The 22,699-nt window shown below is 46.9% G+C and overlaps 1 protein-coding gene across 1 annotated transcript; it reads right to left on the reverse strand.

Moving 5' to 3' along the window:
- Positions 1-14,060: 14,060 nt before the first annotated feature.
- PTS (6-pyruvoyltetrahydropterin synthase) lies at positions 14,061-20,357 on the reverse strand. The gene is made up of 6 exons (XM_075521285.1): positions 20,238-20,357; positions 19,264-19,343; positions 16,596-16,618; positions 15,535-15,591; positions 15,140-15,210; positions 14,061-14,625 (listed from the first exon to the last, which is right to left on the reverse strand). Exons 1-6 carry the CDS (start codon positions 20,309-20,311, stop codon positions 14,484-14,486), a joined length of 447 nt encoding a protein of 148 aa, XP_075377400.1. The 5' UTR covers positions 20,312-20,357; the 3' UTR covers positions 14,061-14,483.
- Between the last annotated feature and the right edge of the window lie 2,342 nt (positions 20,358-22,699).

A 22,699-nucleotide genomic window follows, 5' to 3' on the forward strand; every position in this document is an offset into this window, starting at 1 on the left:
CTTCTGCAAGAGGTTACAGGGACTATAAGCATGCAAGCACACAACACAGTGTTCACCATGCAAAGGCAGCTCAAGGGATGTAGGCATGCAGAGACTAGATTTCCAGCCCATGGGTTCCTCAGTGACATGCACACTGTCCATTTTAATCCTTCTCAGGTGGTCACCCCTTTATTTTAATCAGTTCACTCAGAGGCTAAGCAGGTAGAAGGAATTAATATCTAAAAGCATGAGTGAAACCTCCCATAAGGGGTGTGTACATGTGAGCTGGATGGGGAGGAAGAAATATTTGCATTTACCTCATCAAAAACGGAGTATAAATAGGCTGGAAAGTGTGAGGCTTTCTCAGTTCCCAGGTGCAGGTGCATGAAGCAGAGACATCAAAGCGGATCATGGCAACCTTCCTCTTCTTGGTACAACTCCTCTTCATTGGGACACTAATCGTCCCAGCGTATACACAGACAGAAATATGTACTTTGCTCCTGAATGCAACTGCAAGCAATTTCACTGTAACCGTGACACCCGAGGCATACAAGGCAAACACAACCTATGTAGGTAAGCCATCTCTGTCTAGATCTCAAGAGTTTTCACACTGCACAGAAGTGTGTCTCCTCTGCCCCTAACCCAGCTCGTTTCTTGAGTCTTATGGTGTTCTCAGATGTGTTTAAAACATGTGAGGTCTAACACTTTTTTTTTTTTTAATTTCAGGTAGGAGATAGGTAAATGGCACTAGTTGTTACCTCTTTGTTCCTATTTCATGTTCATGTCTACAGGGTCAGTCCCAAATTCTCTTTCCTATTCCTTAGGGTGCTTTTTTCTCCCTTAATCTTTTTGCCTAAACTTGCATAGAAGGACTTGAATGCTCTTGAAAGCACAGAATTTGGGGGGAAGTTGTTTTGTGGTTTTGTTCCCTTTCCTTATTCCTGAGAATTTTCCCTTCTCAGTGGTAATGGCTGTAAGGTAAGAGGTGAAGAGGTTACTTTGATGCTGACAGATATTCAGTGTCAATCAGAAAATGGCTTTTAATACTAGAAAGAACGTAGCCGAAGAGTAAATGTCAGCCTGACCCTGTTTCCCAGACCTGACAACAAATCTCCCTTTGCCTTGAGGTTCAGCAAAACCTAAATGCTGAGAAAATAGTGGAGGAGAGACATCCTGATCCCTTCCTGCAAGGGGGCAGGTAGTCTGCTGGTGTAAATTGGCACAGATTCCTTCAGATCTCACCCAAGGAGCATCCACTGCAGTTGGTTGTTTTTTTAAGAGAGGGGTGTTTTGTTCACTGCTGTTATTTCATTTTTTGAGCACAGAATTCAAGTTTGATGCTAGCTACTGTCTCACATGAGCTCCTGTAGCTTCTGACAGTCTTGGCAGCTTTCATTTGAAACAGCCGTGACCTGAAGGGTGCTAAGAGCCAAGAGGGCCACGGCAGTACAGCACAGCAACCTGGGCTGGGAGGCACAGCTGGGGAGTCACTTGTTCCTGGCAAGCAGATCCTCTTGCTTCATTTGCTTATTGTCCAACTTCTGCTTGCAACAAAAGCATGACACACAGCAACACTGCAGACTAGTCACAGCTGTGAAACAGCAACCCGGAGCAGAGATGTGGGGAAGAAAGGGTGGGGTCTGGCACACTCAGCTATGGGCTGAAGGGAGGAACTGACTGCCCAAAAGCTTGTACCCTTTAGCTTTTCCACCCCTGACATTTGCATGAAATCCAGAAGAGATTTACTCACAAGGAACTCTGGTTTGGCTTACAGATACAGTACCCACAATAGCAGGGGCTGATTCTGGTGACTGAGGAGTTCCTCCTAGTCTATTCCCTAACTGGGGAGGGGGCGGATAAGGGGGTTCTTCTTCCTGTGGTTGGGGGAGGACTATAGTACATTACCTTCTCTTTGCAGGCTTCTGGTGCACTCGTGTCACATAGAGTGCACTGTGCGAGCAAATACTTCCTTGGCTGAAAACCCCGAAGGCATGGAGTCTGGAGATGGCTGTCTTACAGAACAGACAACTTAACTTTGTCTAACTTCCTCTGTTTCCAGTTACAATAACGGACAACAGAAACTTCACTGGCAGCAAGAATGTGACCGAGTATTTACTGCAGGCGTTATCCCCACAAAATGCCTCCATGGGGGAATGGAAGGGGGTAAACAGCGACACCTGCCATTCTATTGACACAGCAATATTAAATGCCACTCAGAAAGCAGCAAACTGGACATCTCCAGACAGTAACATATCTTCTGTGGAAATAAGGTAAGACTACACTCCACCTTTTAAGTATTCAGTTGGGACAGTACTTGTCCATGTAAGCTCTTGGCAACACCCAGAATCAAAAGCCCACCTCTAGAGCATGGGTTGAAACAAACCTCTTGAGCCTTCTCCAAATTTTCTCTTGAAGATACCAAGGAAACCTTTTCTGTAAAGCCATATGTAGAGGTCACCCCATGGACAGTCTCGTAGTTTAAAGACTTCCTCACATTAGTAGGGATGTAGATTAGTTCTATGGAAATTAATGGGTTGAACACCCCTCTTGTTTCCATTAACACTAATGGAGTTGCATCAGTGGGAAATATTTGTCAAAGGAAACCATGGCCATTAGCCTGATTGGCCTTATCTGCAGGAAGGAAGAATGCAATAGTTCATGACAATAGTGATTCTAGTTACAAGGAGCAGATGGTCATAGTAAATTGCCACCCTGTTACAAGACATTCCTATCCCATCCAGAGAAGGGCAGTAAAGCAGCCAAAGTGTAATGAAGAAAGAGTGTTTCAGATGTTAAAAAAAAAAAAAGTGCAATAAGGCTGGGAGGGCAATATAAGTGAGCTCATGATGACTTCATAGTTCTTGTCTCTTCATCTGCTCTTAATGTCCCCTTTACATCCTCTCTCCTCCCTCCTTCCACAGGGCATATATCATCTTCTCTGATAAATCTGCCGAGCTCAAGACTGTGACTCTGAACAAAGGTAAATAAGCTTCATGGGCAGTTCAAACAGCAGGGTGAATGACACACCAAGCAAGGGCTTCATTTGTGCTCTGGTGTTTTGGGAGAGGGAAAAGATGGACTCAGCGTACCTCCAGCTGAAGAATATCTCATCTCTCCAATAGTCAGGAGACAAGGCAAAAACACTAGAGTGCTAGAGCTAGCTAGAGGTTTTTCAGGTTATAATGTTGAAATTAAAACCTTTTCAAGCTTCCTTTTTGCTTTAAGGGACATTAAACAGCTACAAACGAAAGCACAGGATTATTTATTTCTGTAGGTATTGGCACAGGCTTCATCCCCCTATTCACTCTGTCATGCAGATCTGAAGTGGAAATTGTGGCTTTGCCATCACAGATAATGTTTCTGGTACTCCAGAGAATCCCCTACCACCCAGGAGCCTCAAGCCTATACTGATGATACTCCGTTGGTGTCAGTGGATATATTCAGACATCCTATTCCCCTACCATGGGTTTGACCCCTCATTTCTGAGAAATCAGAGTTAAATGCAGCCTCTTGGAGTAGGTCTGTAGCTCAGCTGGTCCTCTGGACTTCTAATCAACCCTGGGGGTTTCCTTCCATTTCAGAATCAGAAACAACCACAGCACCACCAACCACCACCCCAAACTCCGTCTCCATGATTCAGAGCAGCTCCTTCTTCATAGCTGTCATTCAGTTGCCGCTGCTCCTTGTCACAAGCAAACTGCTCTCCTAGAAGTCAGGAAGAGAAGATGACCCAGCTGTGCTGCACCTTTCCTCCTTGCTTGCGGTATGCATGGGAGGGCAGGCAGCTGATCTACTCAGGAAAACTATTCACTTCTTCTGTGTATTAGGATGGTAACTACACTTCTACATTAAATTATAAAGGTCTATTTGACCACAGAGCTGATCTTCCCCTTACTCCCCTCACCCAGGGCCAGCAATCTTCAGCAAGATTAAATGTTTCATAGGAAGTCAGAGATCACTCTGTTCTAGCTTTTTGGCTAGAAAAGCATAACATGGTGAAGAGCAGACCCTGTCTAACAAAGGAACACTGCATGAATTAATTCCTCCTTATCACCTGGGGTTCTGTGAAGCACAAAAAAGCATGAAAATGCTTGAGAGAGAAAAGGCCCTCTTCTCATCAGGGTACCAGGGTCTGCTGAGAAGCTCAAGGAGAGGTCTGCTTTTGGCTGTGCAGCCTGGGACCTGCACTCACAGCATGCATTTGTGTGGGTATGTGTGTACATACATGCCTCAGTGACAGTCTGGCACAGTCCCCCACAGTATATTCACCAAAACTGTTGGAAGCAGAACTGAAACTGGGAAGAGAAATGAAGGGTTTAGGATTCACACGCCTCAGCCAGTTTAAAACCTCCAGTGCAAGCACAGAGAAAATAAGTGCCCCCACCAACCCTCCACCTGGGGAGGAGACCCCCTCACCAGGACAAGCTGGAGATCCTGCAGGCAGGGTATCCTCCATAAAGGCCCAGGCCTTGGGAATTTGTGGTCCATATTGTTATTTGGTCCAGCATCCCCTAAATTTTGTTATTTCAGTGGATGCCTTATAAAGTTTCTCTGGTTTTCCTCTGGCTTTCTGGAATGGCAGGGTGGGTATTTTTTATTATCGTTTTTTAATCAACAGCTGATTTTGCTGTAGGGCAAGATTGTATGGGCCACTGAATGTCTTGATTTTATTATTATTGTTTGTATTTTTATATGGATAGTGTTTATTTAGGAATTTTCAAACTTCTGGAAAGTAATTTTTTCTTAAACTAATCTAAATAAATTAAGGAATGAAAGTTGGCTCTTGCACTTAACATTATTTCCTGGCTTCACTGTGATGCGGCAGGGGTGTTGAAATGATTCTGAATACTTTGAAATATTTGGCTTTGACCCCACAGATGAGCACATAAAGACACAAATAAAGTTGAGGTCTGCACACTGCAGTCCTGTACAGGGTGAGTCAGAAGGCTTTTTGGAGGGTAGTGTCAGAAAGGCATCCCTGCCCCACTAATCCTCTTACTGTTTCCTCTTCAGAAGACTGAGCTCCAGATCATAACAGTATTTCAATGGTCATGGATGAAAGACCTAGCTTTACCCTGGCCTTACTAGCCCAGAGTTTGTGATGTCCCTACAATTAGCCCTTATTTCTGCCGAATAAATTCTAACTACCAAGTGATGAAAGGTTCACTCCAGAGCACTGAGAGCCTGACAGTAGAGGAGCCTTCACATTCCTGAGAACTTAACACAGGAGCTGGGCACAACAGGAAGAAATTGTCCCTGACCATCTGTATTTCTCAGGCATTCAGATATCAGGTGCGGTTTAAGAGGGATTTTTTTCTTCCTACAGAATTGTCTGAAAAATTAATAGCTAAAACTGGACAGTTGCGATTAATATCTGGCTCTTATTTGTTACAAACCATATGCCAACAAGCCTGTCCTGCTTCACAGATCTGCTTTTGTTACCGAAATTTGTCAACAGATGTTCCATTATCCTCCTCTGCCAGCATCAGACCCCCCGCAGGGCCGTCAGCACAAGGGCTGTTCCCCTGTGTCAGTCCTTTGCCCTTTTCGTTTCTCTGCTCTTTTGGCATCCTGTCCTCTCCAAATAGTGCTGGGGATGGGATAAACGGATCTCTCCTCTCACTCCTGCCTTTCTCTGATAATATTACAGGTTTAAGTGAAACTCTACTGTTTAAGTGGGCAAGTTAAACATGGAGGATGGCTGCTGGCTTTGACCTCAGCCTTGGTGCTCCAGGGCCATAGGGTGAGCAGGTGTTACGTGCATGTACGCTCTGCTTGGGCTGTGCTTTGGCTGGGCAGCCCTTGACCAAAGCAGACAGCAATGAGGGCAAAGGAAGGCCAGTGGTGGTCCTGCCAAAGCCTTTCCGGGGCCTCAGCTCCAGGCCAAGGGTTTATCTACCCTTTAAAGTTTATGGGAATGACAGGAAGCTTTAAAAGGAAAGCTGCTTTATCACCATGTGCAGACTCTCTGGGCCCAGTTAAGCGTATGTACCCAGCAGGGATGACAGGAACCAACCCAGCATATGAACAAGCCTGCAGAGTTTGCATTCAGTGTCCTTCTCCTCCAAAGAGCATTTGCCCACACACAATTCAAAAGGAGGAAGGAGAAAGCTGTGTTATCTCAAAGCTGTGTTACCTTTCATGCTTATCAGAAGAGTCATTAGGTCCTTCAGATACTGGAACACGCTCTGTCCTTCCCATTAGGTATTAGTGTAAGGCCAACTCAGAACAACATCTGAGGTGCAGCTCCAGTGATCAGGGTCAGGCTGACCCTACAGACTCTGGTCCCAGCATCAGACACACATACACACAGACTCTCTCTTACTCTCTCTTCCTGAACCTCTGCACCCTCTCAGCCAGGAAGGAAAATAATAAACTGAGAGGTGCAGTTGATTTGGAAGTATACAACCACTGCATTACCTAATTTCTCCACCCTGTTTGGGTATCTGATCCTTTCTTCAGCACTGTCACATTTTCTCAGCACTTTGCAGCTGCCAGGGCAGCTGCCGGGACAGGGACTGGCTGCCCGTACTCAGCCCTACGTGGAGGCAGCAGGTGCCCTGGTCTGCCCCCTAAGCCTCCTCTCTTCAGAGTTCTCCTCTCCCAAAAGGCAGGCATAATATCGGATAGCCCTGTCTTCACTCCAGCCGTCTTGTCTAGCCTGTTTTGATTTCTGCAGCTGTTCAGAGCTGATGCTACCCATCAGCCTGAGTTGGTTGGCACTTGCCAGTTTGGCAACTCAGAGGCATGGGTGCAAACCAAGACAGGCGCAACCTGCAACAGCTGTGCTCAGCTCTGTTTCAAGGAGGGAGAAGTATGCAGTGGCGAATTTGCCTACACCTATCCTTGGACCCAGCGCAAGGTGACTCAGCAGTGGTCTGTGACTGTTGACTCCAGAGAGCAGTCCCCTTCTCTCCCTGAGCCATGCCCTTTTTCTCCCTGCTAAGGCTGGTTTTGCTTTAAAGTGGGAGCACCCTACTCAACTCTGTTGCTTGTTCAATTTTTTCTACTTCAAAAAGCCATGGTTTGCTTCAAAGAAAAGATATTCCTCCCTCTCATACCATTAGGCTTCTCAATGCAAGTGTAAACTTTGACTTGTTTCATACTAATCTCCATTGATTTTCCTGTTTCCTGGTGGGTTGTCAAGTGATTGGTTTGTAAAGTCGGAAGTCCCAAGCACAATTTCACAGATGAAGTTTTAACCACCTAGTGCCTGGAGTGAGGCACTAATGGAATGCTTCTGCAGAATTTAGTAGAAATAAATTTTTAGGGTCCAGGTATTAAAACTGGCATCTGTTTCGCAGGCAGGGTAATTAGTGGAGATCTGAATATGTTGTATCTTCTGCTATTGCAGTGCCCAACACACAATAAAATTCTAATTCATGCTGTAAACTACTGTTCAATTTTAATCTCACTGTTGATATATCTAGCTCTTAAGATTACAGCTCTTTGCCTTGGATAACAGATAGGAAATTCCTTTTAAATATCCCTGTGGCAACTCCCATTTACCGTATTATCTATGACCGCAGGCCATTCACAGGAATGCAGTTCACCTCCAGAGAGGTGAAATCCTGCTGGCTTTGTCCCATTAGTAAGCCTCATCAGTGGCATTCTCATTAACTTTTACACTATTCAGCAGCAAATACTAGCATTCCTTTTACATCCCTTTCTAATTTTTCTGGTAAAACTTATTTCACAAACATAACCAGGAAAAGGAGTGCAAAGTGTTGTGGTTTAACCCCAGCCGGCAACTAAGCCCCACGCAGCTGCTTGCTCGCTCCTCCCCGGTGGGATGGGGGAGAGAATCAGAAGGGTAAAAGTGAGAAAACTTGTGGGTTGAGATAAAGACAGTTTAATAGGTAAGGCAAAAAGCTGCGCATGCAAGGAAAGCAAAACAAGGAATTCCTTCACTCCTTCCCATGGGCAGGCAGGGGTTCAGCCATCTCCAGGAAAGCAGGGCTCCAGCACGCGTAACGGTGACTTGGGAAGACAAATGCCATAACTCCAAACATCCCCCCTTCCTTCTTCTTCCCCAGCTTTACATGCTGAGCATGACACCATATGGTATGGAATAGCCCTTTGGTCGGTTGGGGTCAGCTGTCCCAGCTGTGTCCCCTCCCAACTTCTTGTGCACCCCCAGCCCACTCGCTGGTGGGGTGGGGTGAGGAGCAGAAAAGGCCTTGGCTCTGTGTGAGCACTGCTCAGCAAGAACTAAAACATCCCTGGGTTATCAACACTGTTTTCAGCACAAATCCAAAACATAGCCCCATACTAGCTGCTATGAAGAAAATTAACTCTATCCCAGCCAAAGCCAGCACAATGATAACTGGGAATTTGAACCCAACATATGGAAATTCTCTTGCTTTAGCAGGAAGGGAAATAAGGGTGAGGCCTGCAACGCCCAAGAAGCACACATCAGTGGGTAAAAGACATTGCTGAGACTAAAACATGTGAAACTGCTGTAGGTAATAAAAAAAAAAGCCAAACATAGTATCTGTCAATAACATTAAGAAAAGAACTAGCATCACCTCAGTTTCCAACCCTGAAGTGCAAGCAAAGCAAGACCCTCCTTTGATTCAGAGCTAAATGTCCCAAGAGACAAGAACATGCCACATTATCTGGCCCTGCCACCAGGACAGCTGCCCGTGTCTTCCTTTTCTGCCCCAAAGGCAATCATGGAGCCACTCCACCACAGAATGTGGAGCAGGTTGTCAAGTATTTTGCTGAACTTGTGAGTTCTGCAGCAGAAACATATGGCAGAGACCAACGAGGTCCTACAGCTGTGTGGATGCATATAGAGGACAAATGAGTCATCACATGTAAGACTCCTGGGGCATTTTCTCCTAGGAAATGCCCCCTTGGCAGCTGTCTCTCTAGCTCTCTAGCCTGTCTTCACTTCTGAGAAAGCCACAATGCTTCCATGCATGGCCAGGTAGGCTGACATGAGGAAGGTCCATGGAAATGAGACAGTTTGTCCCCCTGGCCCATTTCCAACACTCGCCAGAGAGCTGCCCATGAAGAGCAGCCAGTGTTAAAGTGCACTGCTGTGGTGCTGGGAGGTTGGGGCTCACTGGTGCAGTCAGCCAGCTCTGCTAGATCCGAGGCTCTGTGGTCTCTCAGTCCTGGGCTCCCTTCTGCTAGCTCTAATTCACACAGGACCCAAAATCTGGTGACTTAGTTGAACCTTTGTTCCTGTGACAGTCCCTGGGTCTCACACTGGAGAAACTTTGGGTCATTATTTGAAAGACTCCATAGCTGGCAGCAAATATGGACTGACAGTCTGATCCATGGCTTGAAACAAGCCTAGGACAAACACATTTCTCCTTTCGTGCTGTAAATCACTCGGTTCTGTTTGCAGCACAGCACAGAGCCTTGCCCTGCGCATTTGGAACAACCTCTGGGAGCGCCTGCCAGATGGAGGGTGGTACAAAGTCATCTGACAGGGACTTCACTGTCTACAGAGACAGAGAAGTGGCTCTGAGGGTATATCAGATGAGCCCTGAAGCCCAATTCTTCAGGACGTATCTATGAAATCTTGAGTTAACCATGAGTAGGAATCTGTTACTGGATGTATTTAGCTTTACAACATTGATTAATAATTAACAGAGTGATTACAGCAAAGATAAGGCTCCATTAAAAATCTTCTCACCCTTCCACTGACTTCCTGTAGTTCCTGAACTTTTAATAGCCCTTGTGCTATCCCAGGTGATGCATACTGCCTCAAAAAATCAGCAGAACAACCCCAACTTCTTGGACTACAGATTTCACTTCTCATTAATATATCTTACCATAGATATAGCAGGAGGAAGTGCATCACTCATTCTGGGAGTAACCCAACAATCAGGATTAAACATTATTTTCTTAATTTACATCACTCCAAAATCCCACTGCTGCAGAACAAGATGTAGTTTTAGCCCTGGATCTCTTGTTGGCTGCACCTGTCCCTTTCCGATGGAAATATGACAATGTTTACTCTCTCAGCAGCCACTGAGGAGGGATAGGAATAACAGGAGAGAGTCAGGTGACACCTACAAATCTGAAGCAGAAACATTTGGCTCAGAGGTGCCTTGTCTTGGGACAGCATTGTTTAGTCCTTCGCCACATTCACAGACATTTCTATGTAACTTTTAGAGCAGCCGTTGAGTTTTCCAAACCAGTGCTTCAGCAGTGTCTGAATAAACAAATCCTACCCGCTCCCCCCCACCCCATACAGTAAAAGCCTGCCTTCCCTCCCATCCTAATGACTCTATTGTACTTATGGACACCCACACCCACACCAATAAAAAGAACATTGGAGCGTGCAAAGCACACAAACATCTGAAGACGCCTAAACCATGGCTTTGCCATAAAACAACTCCTCTTGTACGTATGTGCTATGATCACACCCTCTTTCCCACACGCCCTGGCCTGACTGAGTACACAGGACAAATAACGCTCATTGCAGAAAGAGAGCCACAAAATGCCCCTTAAGCCACTCACTTGTTCTTTTCACTAGCACCACTTTCCCTGTGGCCTTATGCTCTGCTTCCAATTGGCCTCCCCATTGCGCACATGGAGACTGCTGGTAATTACAGCCAGGGTTGGAGCAAACATCCTAATGAGCTTTAAAGTACAGTTTGATACATTACTGGACGGCCTAAAGGATGACTGCCTGCAGGAGGAGGGAACTGTGTTTGAGGGCCCTGCCCTAGGCTTCCTCCCATCTCTGGCCTCTGTTGCTGCAGACACCCACACTGGGCAAAGCCCTTGGAAAATGAGGAACATGCAGTGAGCAGCTAGGAAAATGTTAGCCAGCAAGCCCTCCAGCTCTCAGCTGGGAACTTGGGCAGACACAGGGAGGGGCCCTCTCTCTTGGTGGCACAGCAGCTCTTGCCAACAGCAGCTCCTTCTCTCCCAACAGCCCACAGCTCTGTTCACAGTGACCTTCCCAACCTTTTTGCAGAACAAAGCCGGGTACTCCCTGTTGCTTCATTCAACCTCTTGTTCCTTCCCAAGGCACTGCCAGTCTTGGGCACCGAAGCAGATAGAGGTCCTGTGAACACCCCTGCAGCCTTCATTGCCTTCCAGGCACCGTGCACATATACAAAGAAGCTATGTTACAGGGGCAAACTTCAATTCAAGAATCGTAAGATACTGCCAGTTGTCTGAACTCGGAGGAACAGCTTCTGGTGGGGGATCCGTGTCCCACACACATTCCCTCATCAGAAGCGATGCCTGGATTATTTATTAACTCGGTCATTGTTGGGGCTACAATGAACTATAAATAACAGCCTAGGGAGTGGCATGTAAGACTGAGTGGCAGAACTTGGCTCACTCGTAGCTGCTGCTTTTCACTTTGCTGATCCTTTTGTAATGGTGTCCCGTTTGCTCTGCGCTGTTTCATAATTTCAGACATCATGGGAAAATGACCAGTTCCCACTCCCCACACTGCAAAAGCTGGGGCTGAGTCCTCTTGTGGTCACTGTGTTTCAAGCACAGAAAAGAGAATAAGACTTTTTCTCCTTGCAGTGAGGCAGAATAGGAAAACGTTCCCTAGAAACAATAAAAAGGAAGAGCTGCTGCGAAACAGCTTTCCTTTGAAACTGGGCAGCCTCAAACTTTGCTTTGCTTCTAGTTGGCAGAACCAAATGGTCATGTTAGCAGAAGCACAACATGAATCTAAGTGCAGCGCAAGCAACCGACGTGGCCAGCTTCTTGCACAGGCTCCCCATTCCCTCAGTCCCTGCCCTGGCACTACTCCTCTTCTATATAACCTGATGATTTATCTTTCCATGTGACAGGAAGGCAGAACTGGGTCTTGCCCCTCAGTCCCTACTAAACACAACACAGTACTTTTCTGGTCTTGGTGTCATTACACTGCTGTTTACATTTATGTGTGCTAAAGCTGGAAGTCTTGCTCCTACAGGAGCTCTCCTGGAATCAGCTTTAACCTTTTAATTGCTGTCTTGGACCCCACCATCACCTGAATCGTTCTCCTTCAAACAATTTCATCACTCAGTAACTAAGTTACAGCACAGAGATGCTTAATGTATAATTATGTGAGATAATTCTCTCCTTATATAACCCTCCCTCCCTAACCTGTGAATTTGGAGGCTGATTGAGACTTCCCTACATGGAGCTCACACACACCTGCAAAGATCAAGACCCTTCTAAGCAGGAGAAGGGACAGAATACACCGTAATTTCTTGGGACGTATGCAATTACAATTCCAGCTCTGATATTGCTGACCCCCTTCACCCAAGCCGCTACCCAGTCAACCAGTTTATTTCTGTCTCCCCAGATCTGCTGCCATTTAAACTGGAGAGATCAGAATAAAGGATATGAATACATCTCCAACATACAACACAGCAATAAATATAAATGCACAAGCTATTGTGGGACTTTGTCAAGGCTATGTTGCACTGCAGTAAAAGATCAGGAATTCAGGCTAGTTTTTTCTGGCCTAGCACCTGACTTCATGCTAATAATAGCAATGGGCTGTGCTATATAGATGTAACCATTTGTTTGCTTGGTTTTTGTCAACAATGTCATCAGCGAAGTTACTCTTCTGATAAAGACACCACATGATATGTTTTAGTCTCCATGACTCACTGAGGACACCAAATGCTTTGTGAACCATCAGCAGCAGCTATCATCCAGTATGATTTACATCATTTTATCAAACCAGAATGACCTATCACACTCGTGAACTACAGACCAGCAGGAGCATTCAGGTAAGCTGCAAAACCTCCCTGGCCAGAGCCCACACTGAAAAAAGCTGACTGGTTCCACATCAGGAGGGGGAAAAAAAGGGGGAGAAGGGGCAACAGTGTGTCAACAGTTGACACGTCATCTGATGCACTGAGCGCTTCATCTGATGCACTGAGCACTCTTTACTTGTGTGACACTGGACTGAACCTTCAGCCAATTATTCGCCACAGCACCATCTTTAAGATGGAAAAAAAACCCCAACATTGGAGCTCCTATGGCAGAGGTTTTGCTCTGCCAAAGAGGGAAGGCTGGAATATCCCTCACCTCCAGCCTTTTCTTACTATTCCCTTTTAGAAGCTCATCCAGAAAGTTTGAGCAAAGATGGATCAAGGCAGGAGACAGCACAGAACTGTAAAGCAAGGGAATTATTACCCTGCACAACATTTTTTTTAATTATATGCATTAAGTTATTCTTCATGGCCATACTTAATTACTCTTCAGGACATGTGATAAAGAGAATCACACATAGTACTAAGACTTCTGCCTCTGGACAGACAGGTTGATCTTATGGCTCTTAACCACAGGAATTATACAGTAACTGTTCCCTATCTGTTTTCTGACTGCTTTCTGAAAGCTGACTGCTTTCTCCAGAAAGATGAAAGGAGTTTGATCCTGTTCCTACAGAACTCATAAAAACGTCCCTAAGAAAAACATGCTTGATCTGGCTGCTTGTGCCAATGAGCTTTCAGGGGGCTGCAGTGGATATGGACTCAAGGTATCACAGGCCCTCCCCTACTATTTCAGCTGTCCATGACCAGATGCAGAATGGAAAGTCTCCTGTAGCAGGGATGACTCCTCAGCAAGGTGAGGATTATGTCTCTATGTCTGTACTTGCCCTGAGCTGACACAGTACCACAGGGTATCTAAGAGAGTACTTGCACTACAATGAGACAAAATCTGCCAGAATTTTCTAAGATGAAAAGCATTCTCTCAGCAAAACTTCACAAGAGTGGCATCTTTGGGACACCAGCTGGATAACCAGTATTTAAGGGTTTATTCTCACCTGCTTCCACTTTCACCCACGCATCAGGGCACTCTGACACCGCTGGGGCTGAGATGTTCCAACTTTGCAGTCTCCTCAGCTTCCCATGCTATTTCTCAACAACATACTGTTCTCTTTAGCTCTGCAGTTTGGATTGGGAATTGCTGTGTAAACAACTATATTGCTCACTATACCAGTTCCTTATTCAGGGAAATACCTGCTAGCCACAAGAAGAAATGAGCCTGTAGCGGGGGGGGGGACGGGGGGGACGGACGGGGACGGGGATGACACGACTGAAAAAAAGAGAATCATGCAGTTCTCATTCTCAAGAATGTTTCTCTATTTGATCAAGAAGCAAAACAAAACCAAAGCCCAGGTTACTAGAAATCATATATGAATCCAATGTTTAATTAGAGAAAAATCAAAGCCTTCCGTGACTGGACAGGACACACATTTTGCCAGGCCGTCTTTGCCAGGCCATCTCCTCTCCAGAAACCTGCTTTATTTAACATGACACAATTGTAGATTTCACATCAGCTTGGTGGTTTGGGTTTGCAAAACAGGAATGTCTTGAGAAAAAGCAGACAAATCAACACATTCTGAGAACCGGAATTGCTAGATTGCTGCAAGAATTCTTGTGAAACATCTGTATTTGTCCTTATTTAATACATAACCAATGTCTAGGTGGAAGAAATCTGAGTGAGCAGGGTTGAAGTAATCCACTGATCTGATTATGCAGCACAGTTTCTGACCAACTGAGCTTCAGCTCACTTCACTTCTCAGAGATTGTTTCTTCTCCTTTATAAACGACAATGTTCTGGTCCGTTTCATACACTTTGACTTTATAAAGAGTTCCCATGGGCAGGAGCTTCTTAAGGTTTTCCCAGATGAATACTGCGACGTTCTCTGTGGTGCTAAGAGTAAAACACAAGCAGATTCAGAACTGACAGCAATGATATTTGAGGCTGTACCCAGAACGGGCCAAGGAGGGATGCTAAAGGCCACAGGGAACCACGTGGGCAGCTTTCACATGATGACACCCTGAATGTAAGTGGGCCTTGAACCATTGCCAGCAAACATGGATAAAACAAGGTCTAATTAACAGGTCGTATCTGTCTCCCCAAGCTGTCCACAGAGCAGGCTCATGTGACGAGTGCCAGTCTGCAAAGGGCTCCTCAGGTGCGAGCAAGTGGTGCCTTCCTGGATATGTGGGACGGCAGCTGCCCCAGCAGGCCTGCACCCGGCCCAGCACAGTGAGGCAGGCTGCATGGCAGCAGGGCTGGAAGGCAGGCAGGGCACCCAGCACCTAACATGCACAACAGTGTGTCACAGGTGTGTTACACACCCAGGTATCAAGGCTGCTCTCACAGGTATGAAGACTGTTCCTTGACCCTGCAACCAATGTCACGAGGAGTTCCCATCACCCACCTCACAACCTCAGCAAAGTATGGCACATCCTTATCCAGGTTTTTGTGGTCAAGCGGTCCCATGATTGCCTCCTGCAGAAAGAAAACAGTGACAATCTCGTCCCAGTTGGTCCGTGGAGTTGGGGTTCAAATTACCATGCAAATGGGACTGGAGCAAGGCAACACTATGTAAAAAAAGGATAAGAGCCCTACATCCATCCACCTGTTAACTTCCTAGCTGGAGACACGGTACTGCTTCACATCACAGTGCTAAAGCATTTCAGTCATAAATCATTCCTTAATTTCTTCTTTATTTCCTACCATCATCAACTCACCATGTCTCCACCCTGGTACTAGACAAATTGCTAAGCTCTAACCAATTCTCCCAGGGAATGTGTAGGAAAACAGTGCTATTACCTGCATATATTCTTTCAGGTCTGTCAGGTTTATAACCATTCCTGAGACTGGGTCAATCTGCAGGGAAAACAAAAGGGAGATTAGTAGCCTAGCTACACATCCTTATTACCAAGGCTGCCATGAGCCTGTGAATATCTGTGCGCTCAGGACGTCTGAGCCACAAGAAAAATATCTTTCCACCTTCACACACTGAGTTCCAACTCTACTCCTGTGATGTTCCCAAAGGCTAGATACAGCATACAAACAACTCCAGTGGTTCCACTCTCTCATAAAAGCTGACACCAGGAAGGAAAACCTGAAACACTCAGTCTTCAATCAACAATCTAGCATGACCATAAGCAGGAAAACAGGCATTAAACTGCTGGGCTGAACAACCAGGGACAAAACAGAGACCAGCCTGAGCTCAGGGCATCCTCCCATCTGGAGAAGGCACAGCTCCAGGAACAAAATCAGGTTGTGTAGTTCACAGCATATTTGGGGAATGTAGAAGGAAGAGGCTTCAAATTTTTAGTTTCAGATCTGAACAGAAACCCCCTTTCCTATGAACTGGAAATCTTCAAAAAGTTGTTCCAAAAACACCAAAACCAAAGTGCTATCTAAACAACTCGCTCTGCAGAATACACAGAATAATGACAGGATGAAGGGTGAAAAACAACTGCAAAAGCAGAATTTCCTTTTATATTTGCAGCAAAATACCTTGGTAAAACAACAGAGAGAATCAGTTACTGGAAGTGCTAAGCCTCCCTGTGGCTCAGTAGTCATCCAAAGGTGCCCCACAGATCTGACCTGAGCCTATATATTCTGCAGTGAGGCTCTGGCAGACTAAGTTATGTGCCCAGAGGATGATTACAAACCTTGGATTAAATATGGTCACCTGCAAATCCTTGTTAGAAGCAAGGTGAATAGGACAGTGATTACGGAAAACCTTCTTCTATAGTGACGTGTACAGAGTTTCCACAAACACCGTGGGAAACCTAGCAATTGAGCTAGTACTGTGGAAGACAGGGACCCATCTATCCTGCCACCCTAAGGAATGGAAAAAAAATGTTGATTGCACTTACCTCTCCACGCACAGTGACTATAACTGAAAAAAAGAAAATATCAGGTCACGATGACACCATGACACCATGACCCTAACAGCAAAGTACACTACTGATTGGGACAGACAACCCATTCATCACTAATCCACAAGGACTGGTGCAGGCTTCCCAGCACTTAAAAGTGGGACTGTTTTTATAAAATGAGTATCCACTCCATAAAGAATAATGACTCAGAGTGACCCAGCTCATCAAAGAAGTCACTCTCCAAGGTCTGATGCCCAGAGACACACCACTATCCCTGAAGTGCCCCTTGCAGGCAGAGATAAGACCAGATAACTTCTCAAGTACCTACTCCCTATGACAGCCTATGCCCTGCATGCTCAAGATCAGAGCCTCTTGATCAGCAGTCTTCTGGACAATGCAGACATGCTAGGTTCCCATACAATCACCAGACACCAGAGATCATAAGATGTGGGGTCAGCTTGTAAGTCTTCTCACATCACAGAATACCAGAGAAGGAAAGTAAGGGATGAAGTGCAAGTCCTGCCTGACCAACCTAGTGGCTTTCTACGATAGAGTTACCACATCAGTGGACAAGGAAAAAGCAATGGATGTCATCTATCTGGACTTCTGTAAAGCCTTTGACACAGTCCCCCACAACATCGTTCTCTCTAAACTGGAGAGATAAGGATTTGATGGGTGGACTGTTCAGTGGATAAGGAATTGGTTGGATGGTCACATCCAGAGGGTGGCGGTCAACGGCTCAATGTCCAGATGGAGATCAGTGACAAGTGGTATCCCTCAGGGGTCCGTACTGGGACCAATGCTGTTCAATATTTTCATCAATCACATTGACAGCGAGATCGAGTGCACCCTCAGCAAGTTTGCAGATGACACCAAGCTGAGTGGTGCAGTTGACACACCAGAAAGATGGGATGTCATCCAGAGGGACCTAGACAAGCTGGAGAAGTGGGCCTGTGTGAACCTCATGAGGTTCAACAAGGCCAAGTGCAGGGTCCTACACCTGGGTCAGGGCAATCCTCGGTTTCAATACAGGCTGGGGGATGATGTGATCAAGAGCAGCCCTGCAGAAAAGGACTTGGCGGTACTGATGGACGAAAAGCTGGACATGAGCCAACGATGTGCACTCGCAGCCCAGAAGGCCAACTGTATCCTGGCCTGCATCCAAAGAAGCATGACCAGCAGGTTGAGGGAGGTGATTCTGCCCCTCTACTCTGCGTCCAGCTCTGGAGCCCTCACCACAAGAAGGACATGGAGCTGCTGGAGCGAGTCCAGAGGAGGGCCACGAAAATGATCTGAGGGCTGGAGCACCTCTCCTATAAGGACAGGCTGAGAGAGTTCAGCTTGTTCAGCCTGGAGAAGAGAAGACTGCGGGGAGACCTTATAGCAGCCTTCCAGTACTTAAAGGGGGCCTATAGGAAAGATGGGGACAGACTTTTTATAGCAAGGCCTACTGTGACAGGACAAGGAGCAATGGTTTTAAACTAAGGGAGGGCAGATTTAGACTGCATTTAAGAAAGACATTTTTTACAATGAGGGTGGTGAGGCACTGGCACAGGTTGCCCAGAGAGGTAGTGGAGGCCCCATCCCTGGAAACATTCAAGGTCAGGCTGGATGGGGCTCTGAGCAACCTGATCTAGTTAAAGATGTCCCTGCTCTTGCAGGGAAGTTGGACTAGATGACGTGTAAAGGTCCCTTCCAATCCAAAGCATTCTATGATTCTATGATTCTAAGTGGCCACCAACTCTCTAAGAACTAGAATTACTGCAAGGTTTCATTTCAACCCAGAAGTCCTTTCAACAAAAGAGACAAACACTTGGAAACATCATCCTTATAAGCTCATCATTCCTTCCCACTAACCCCAGGAGCTGAGAACAGAATCACAGCTCACTGGGGAACTCACAAAAATAGAAACACACCGATTTGAGCCTGGTTGTGATTCTCCTCTGGGGTGGAAAAGCCCCTTCATGCTCTTTTTCTCACTCTCTCTCTCCTGCCCCCCAAGGAACAGTTTTGAGAGGCATCTCCCTAGCTTTCCAGCAATCTTTTTTACAGTGTAACATCCTTCTTATATGAGAAAGCAAGAACTGTTGTGCCTGTAAGTCAGCTTTAAAATGAGGGACAGACCTTCAGTCCAGCAATCTGTCCATCTGTCTTCCCTGGTAAAGCTAGTAGCTCTGTAGCAGAGGTTTCAGGGTACCTACAATACACAGTGCTAAACAGGGAGCCAGCCTAATAACCGGAGAGATCTGATTCTACATGCATAGGGTAGAGATGGTAGGAGAAGAACGTTGCGAAAACAACGTTCAAATAAAGTTTACGGGCTGTTTAAATTGCAAGTCTTTTGCTTAGGAAAATATTCATTCAAAACACAATGATTTTGCAGATTATAAACATGTAGATTTGATTCATGAAGTGACATTTTGAGATATATATTATCTATTTAACTATATAGCTTGCAAATCCACGCCATGATTCAACCCCCCTGCTGCTGAGGATTCCTTCTAATTCTAAAAAACCCCAAAACCAGCCACTACGAGCTATACCAGACTGCTGAGACACATGACTGGCCCAGCTCTCCCATGGGTTATTCTGCATTCAAACCAGCCTGCCTGAGAGCAGCCTCTGTCCATGACTACATGTGTAAGCATGGAAGTCAACTCCTTACCTTTATAGTTGTGTCCATGGCCATTTGGACTGTTGCATTTCCCAAACAGCTTCAGGTTTTCTTCATCACTCAGTGATTTACTGTGAGAAATAGAAACATGGCAGTTCAGGATCCATTACAGGCGTTCCTGGCTTCACTTCAACTGTGATTGCTTTCTAGCTCTTCCATCTATTCACTCCCCCAAATTTAGCCCACTAGCTTTTCCTACTCAGGAGGCACAAACAGAACCAGAGGAGTATTTGCCCCATGAGAAGATGTTGCTGACAACGGGGGTTCTTTGCTGTGGTTTTGTATTTATATATGCAGGTTTCATAACAGCTGCCTAATACCACTGCTGTATAAACACTAACAGCTATTCACCTATGAATATGGCAAAGTCACTTGGGCTCCTAGGAGGAAGTGCCTGGCGCAAACGAGGCATATTATTCTTAACTAACAAAGCTTATGGAGCTTCTCCAAGAAGTATAAAGGATGATTTCCCTCTCTGAAGCTTTCCTTGGAATGAATTCAAGTGCCTGCTCTGAGGAATATTTCAGGTCAAGGCACTCTTTAGGACTATGTAAATTTTGAGAAAAAGGTGACACAGTGAGTTGCTTACAAACTGCAAGCATAACTCATCCCATTTAAAAACAAAACTTCAGTTCTCGTTAAACCTAGTTAAGCACTGATGTCTAAAATCCGGATTGGCTACTACCGGCTGCAGAAACCGGACTAAAACAAAGAGAACCGGGAAGCTCTCGACAGCAGGCACGCATACACGCACACCGGCTGAGCTCGGCCCCCGCCTCCGTGCGCCCGGCTCCGGAAAGGTCACTTGCACTGCGCTAACGCAAACGCCCCGCAGCTCTGCGAGGCCTTTCTGCCTTTCCATCGCGGACGGCCCCCAGGGCTAGGGGGAGCCGGGCTGCCGCGGCCCCCCCGCGGGTGTCCCCGCGTCCCGGGGCGGCGGGGTCGGGCGTCCCGGGGCCGCTCACCTGTGCAGCCGGTGGCAGGCGCTGAAGGAGACGGTGCGGGACAGCCGCGCCAGCCGGGCTGCAGGCGGTGCCATAGCAGGGCCGCGGCGGGCGGTGCGTGCGTGCGTGCGTGGCCGGCTCCATCCGGGCCCCGGGGCTGAGCGGCGGCTCGGCAGCGCCGCCTGCGGGAGCCGCTCGCCCAGCGCCGGCGGGTGCACGGCCGCCCGCCGCGGAGGTGCCTGAGCCTCAGCGGGTGCCCCGTCTGCGCGGTCCTAGCCGAGGCGCCCGCCTGTTCCCTCGGGCGCAGGGCTCAGCTCCTCGGACTGTTCCCCTCGGACACTACGGCGGGGTCTCCCTTCGGCCCGCCGCGGCCTGCGGCCGCAGGAGCCTGCCCTCGCCTTGCGCTGACGCGCAAAGTGGGTAAAATGCCTGTTTGGTTCAATGCCACAGCTCGGCTGCTCCTCCTTGTCTCATAGAAGCAGGGAAGCATAGAATGGTTTGGGTTGGAAGGGACCTTAAAGATCATCTAGTTCCAACCCCCTGCCATGGGCAGGGACACCTTCCACCAGACCAGGTTGCTCAAAGCCCCACCCAACCTGGCCTTGAGCGCTTCCAGGGAGGGGGCATCCACGCCTTCTCTGGGCAAGCTGTTCCACTGCCTCACCACCCTCATAGGGAAGAATTTCTTCCTAACATGTAATCTAAAACTACCCTCTTTCAGTTTAAAACTGTTATCCCTTGTCCTATCACTACGTGCCCTTGTAAAAAGGCCCTCTCCAGCTTTCTCGTAGGCCCCCTGCAGGTACTGGAAGGCTGCTGTAAGGTCTCCCCAGAGCCTTCTCTTCTCCAGGCTGGACAACCCCAGCTCTTTCAGCCTGTCTTCATAGGAGAGAAGCTCCAGCCCTCTGATCATCTTTGTGGCCCTCCTCTGGACTCACTCCAACAGGTCCGTGTCCTTCTTATGTTGGGGGCCCCACAGCTGGAAGCAGTGCTCCAGGTAGGGTCTCACAAGACTGGAGCAGAGGGGGAGAATCGCCTCCCTCAACCTGCTGGTCACGCTTCTTTTGATGCAGGCCAGGATACGGTTGGCTTTTTGGGCTGCAAGCGCACGTTGCCAGTTCTCATCAACCAACACCCCCAAGTCCTTCTCCTCAGGGCTGCTCTCAATCCATTCTCCGCCCAGCCTGTATTTGTGTTTGGGATTGCCCCAACCCACATGCAGGACCTTGCACTTGGCCTTGTAGAACTCCTGCACACATACTGCGATCTTGTATGAGCTAGCGATACAGAGAGAAAATAAAAAAGGCTGTTAAGAGCCACTGTGTCAGCCCTACCAAATCCAGAGGTATGACAAAGGCCCCAACGGACCATCGGTGTGATCTGCTGTAGCAAATGGTTTCCTACACCAGCTGCTTACTAGCTCACTTTTCACTAAATCACTGAGTGATGCAGGAAACTGGAAGCTCTCTGAGAACAGTAATCAAAATCACAGGAATCACCATGAGGATAAGAAGCAGGTGTTAAAACATTTCTACATGGGCTTCCAGGGGAGAGAAGGATCAGCTCTGAAGGATGGAATGTGAGTCTGAAAAACATGCATTGCATTTTCCAGTTCAAATCGCTGTTGTTCATCTGTGTCCAAGTGGGCTTGGTACAAAGGTACAGAGAGAAGTGATGCTGTGGAGCACCAATGAGCTAACCTTTCAGCTTAGTTCAAATTCTGCTTTAGAGAACATACACAAAAACTATCAGGAACTACATCAAAGTTCCTCATTTGCATTATCTCGGCTGCTGGGCTGGGGGATGTGAGGCCCGGGAACAGACTGAGTTGAGACATGCACCGAAAAAAACACATCAGTGAAACAACACAAGCTCAGACAGCAGAGGATCTTTCTACAGGGTGGGACTGGGGTTTGTTGCAGAACCGGATCAAACCTGATATTTGTGCATCCTGCCTTTTATCTTTTCATTGATGTTCCTCTTTCAAGGCATTTCATCCTCTCATTTGTCCTGTAGAGGTAATATTATCAATGTTTTGGCCCGCGGGCCAACAGTTTGACTTGCTTTTGTTTTCTTATATTATGACAATTGCAAGAAGTGTGTTTATAAATGCATCAGTGCACAGGGGTGGGTCTGCCAAAGGAAAGCCTGAAGGCTCTGAATGCACTTGTAAGGTGTTTACACAGCAATCCAAAGAGAAGCAGTTCACAAAGCAATACTCACCTGAAGGGACTGAGAAAACTTCATGGATCTAATCTCTACCCACCTAAAATAACTGAGCTCTGTCCACTCCACAGCACTGTGGTATCTGAGGAGCTATTGTTAAACCTTTGAGAATGCCCTGCTCCCTGGTCATGTGCCTGATTTGAGATGGTTTAGATAAAGTAAGTGTACACAGCAGTCCTTCCCTGCACCAGTCACAGGAAGGGGCTGCCAGGCCTGTTGATTCACTTTCACTCCTGGCAAACTAATTTGACCTCTGG

The sequence above is a fragment of the Mycteria americana genome, chromosome 19, assembly GCF_035582795.1.
Source record: "Mycteria americana isolate JAX WOST 10 ecotype Jacksonville Zoo and Gardens chromosome 19, USCA_MyAme_1.0, whole genome shotgun sequence".
NCBI classification, from domain to species: domain Eukaryota; kingdom Metazoa; phylum Chordata; class Aves; order Ciconiiformes; family Ciconiidae; genus Mycteria; species Mycteria americana.

Bases quoted from the DNA above. Each gene is read 5' to 3' on its own strand.
- PTS (XM_075521285.1), bottom strand. From the start codon at position 20,311: ATGGCACCGCCTGCAGCCCGGCTGGCGCGGCTGTCCCGCACCGTCTCC. The intron at 16,619-19,263 runs GTAAGGAGTTGA...TCTTTTTTTCAG, and splicing joins CCATGGACACAACTATAAAG to TTATAGTCACTGTGCGTGGA. The intron at 15,592-16,595 runs GTAAGTGCAATC...TTTTCCCTGCAG, and splicing joins TAGTCACTGTGCGTGGAGAG to ATTGACCCAGTCTCAGGAAT.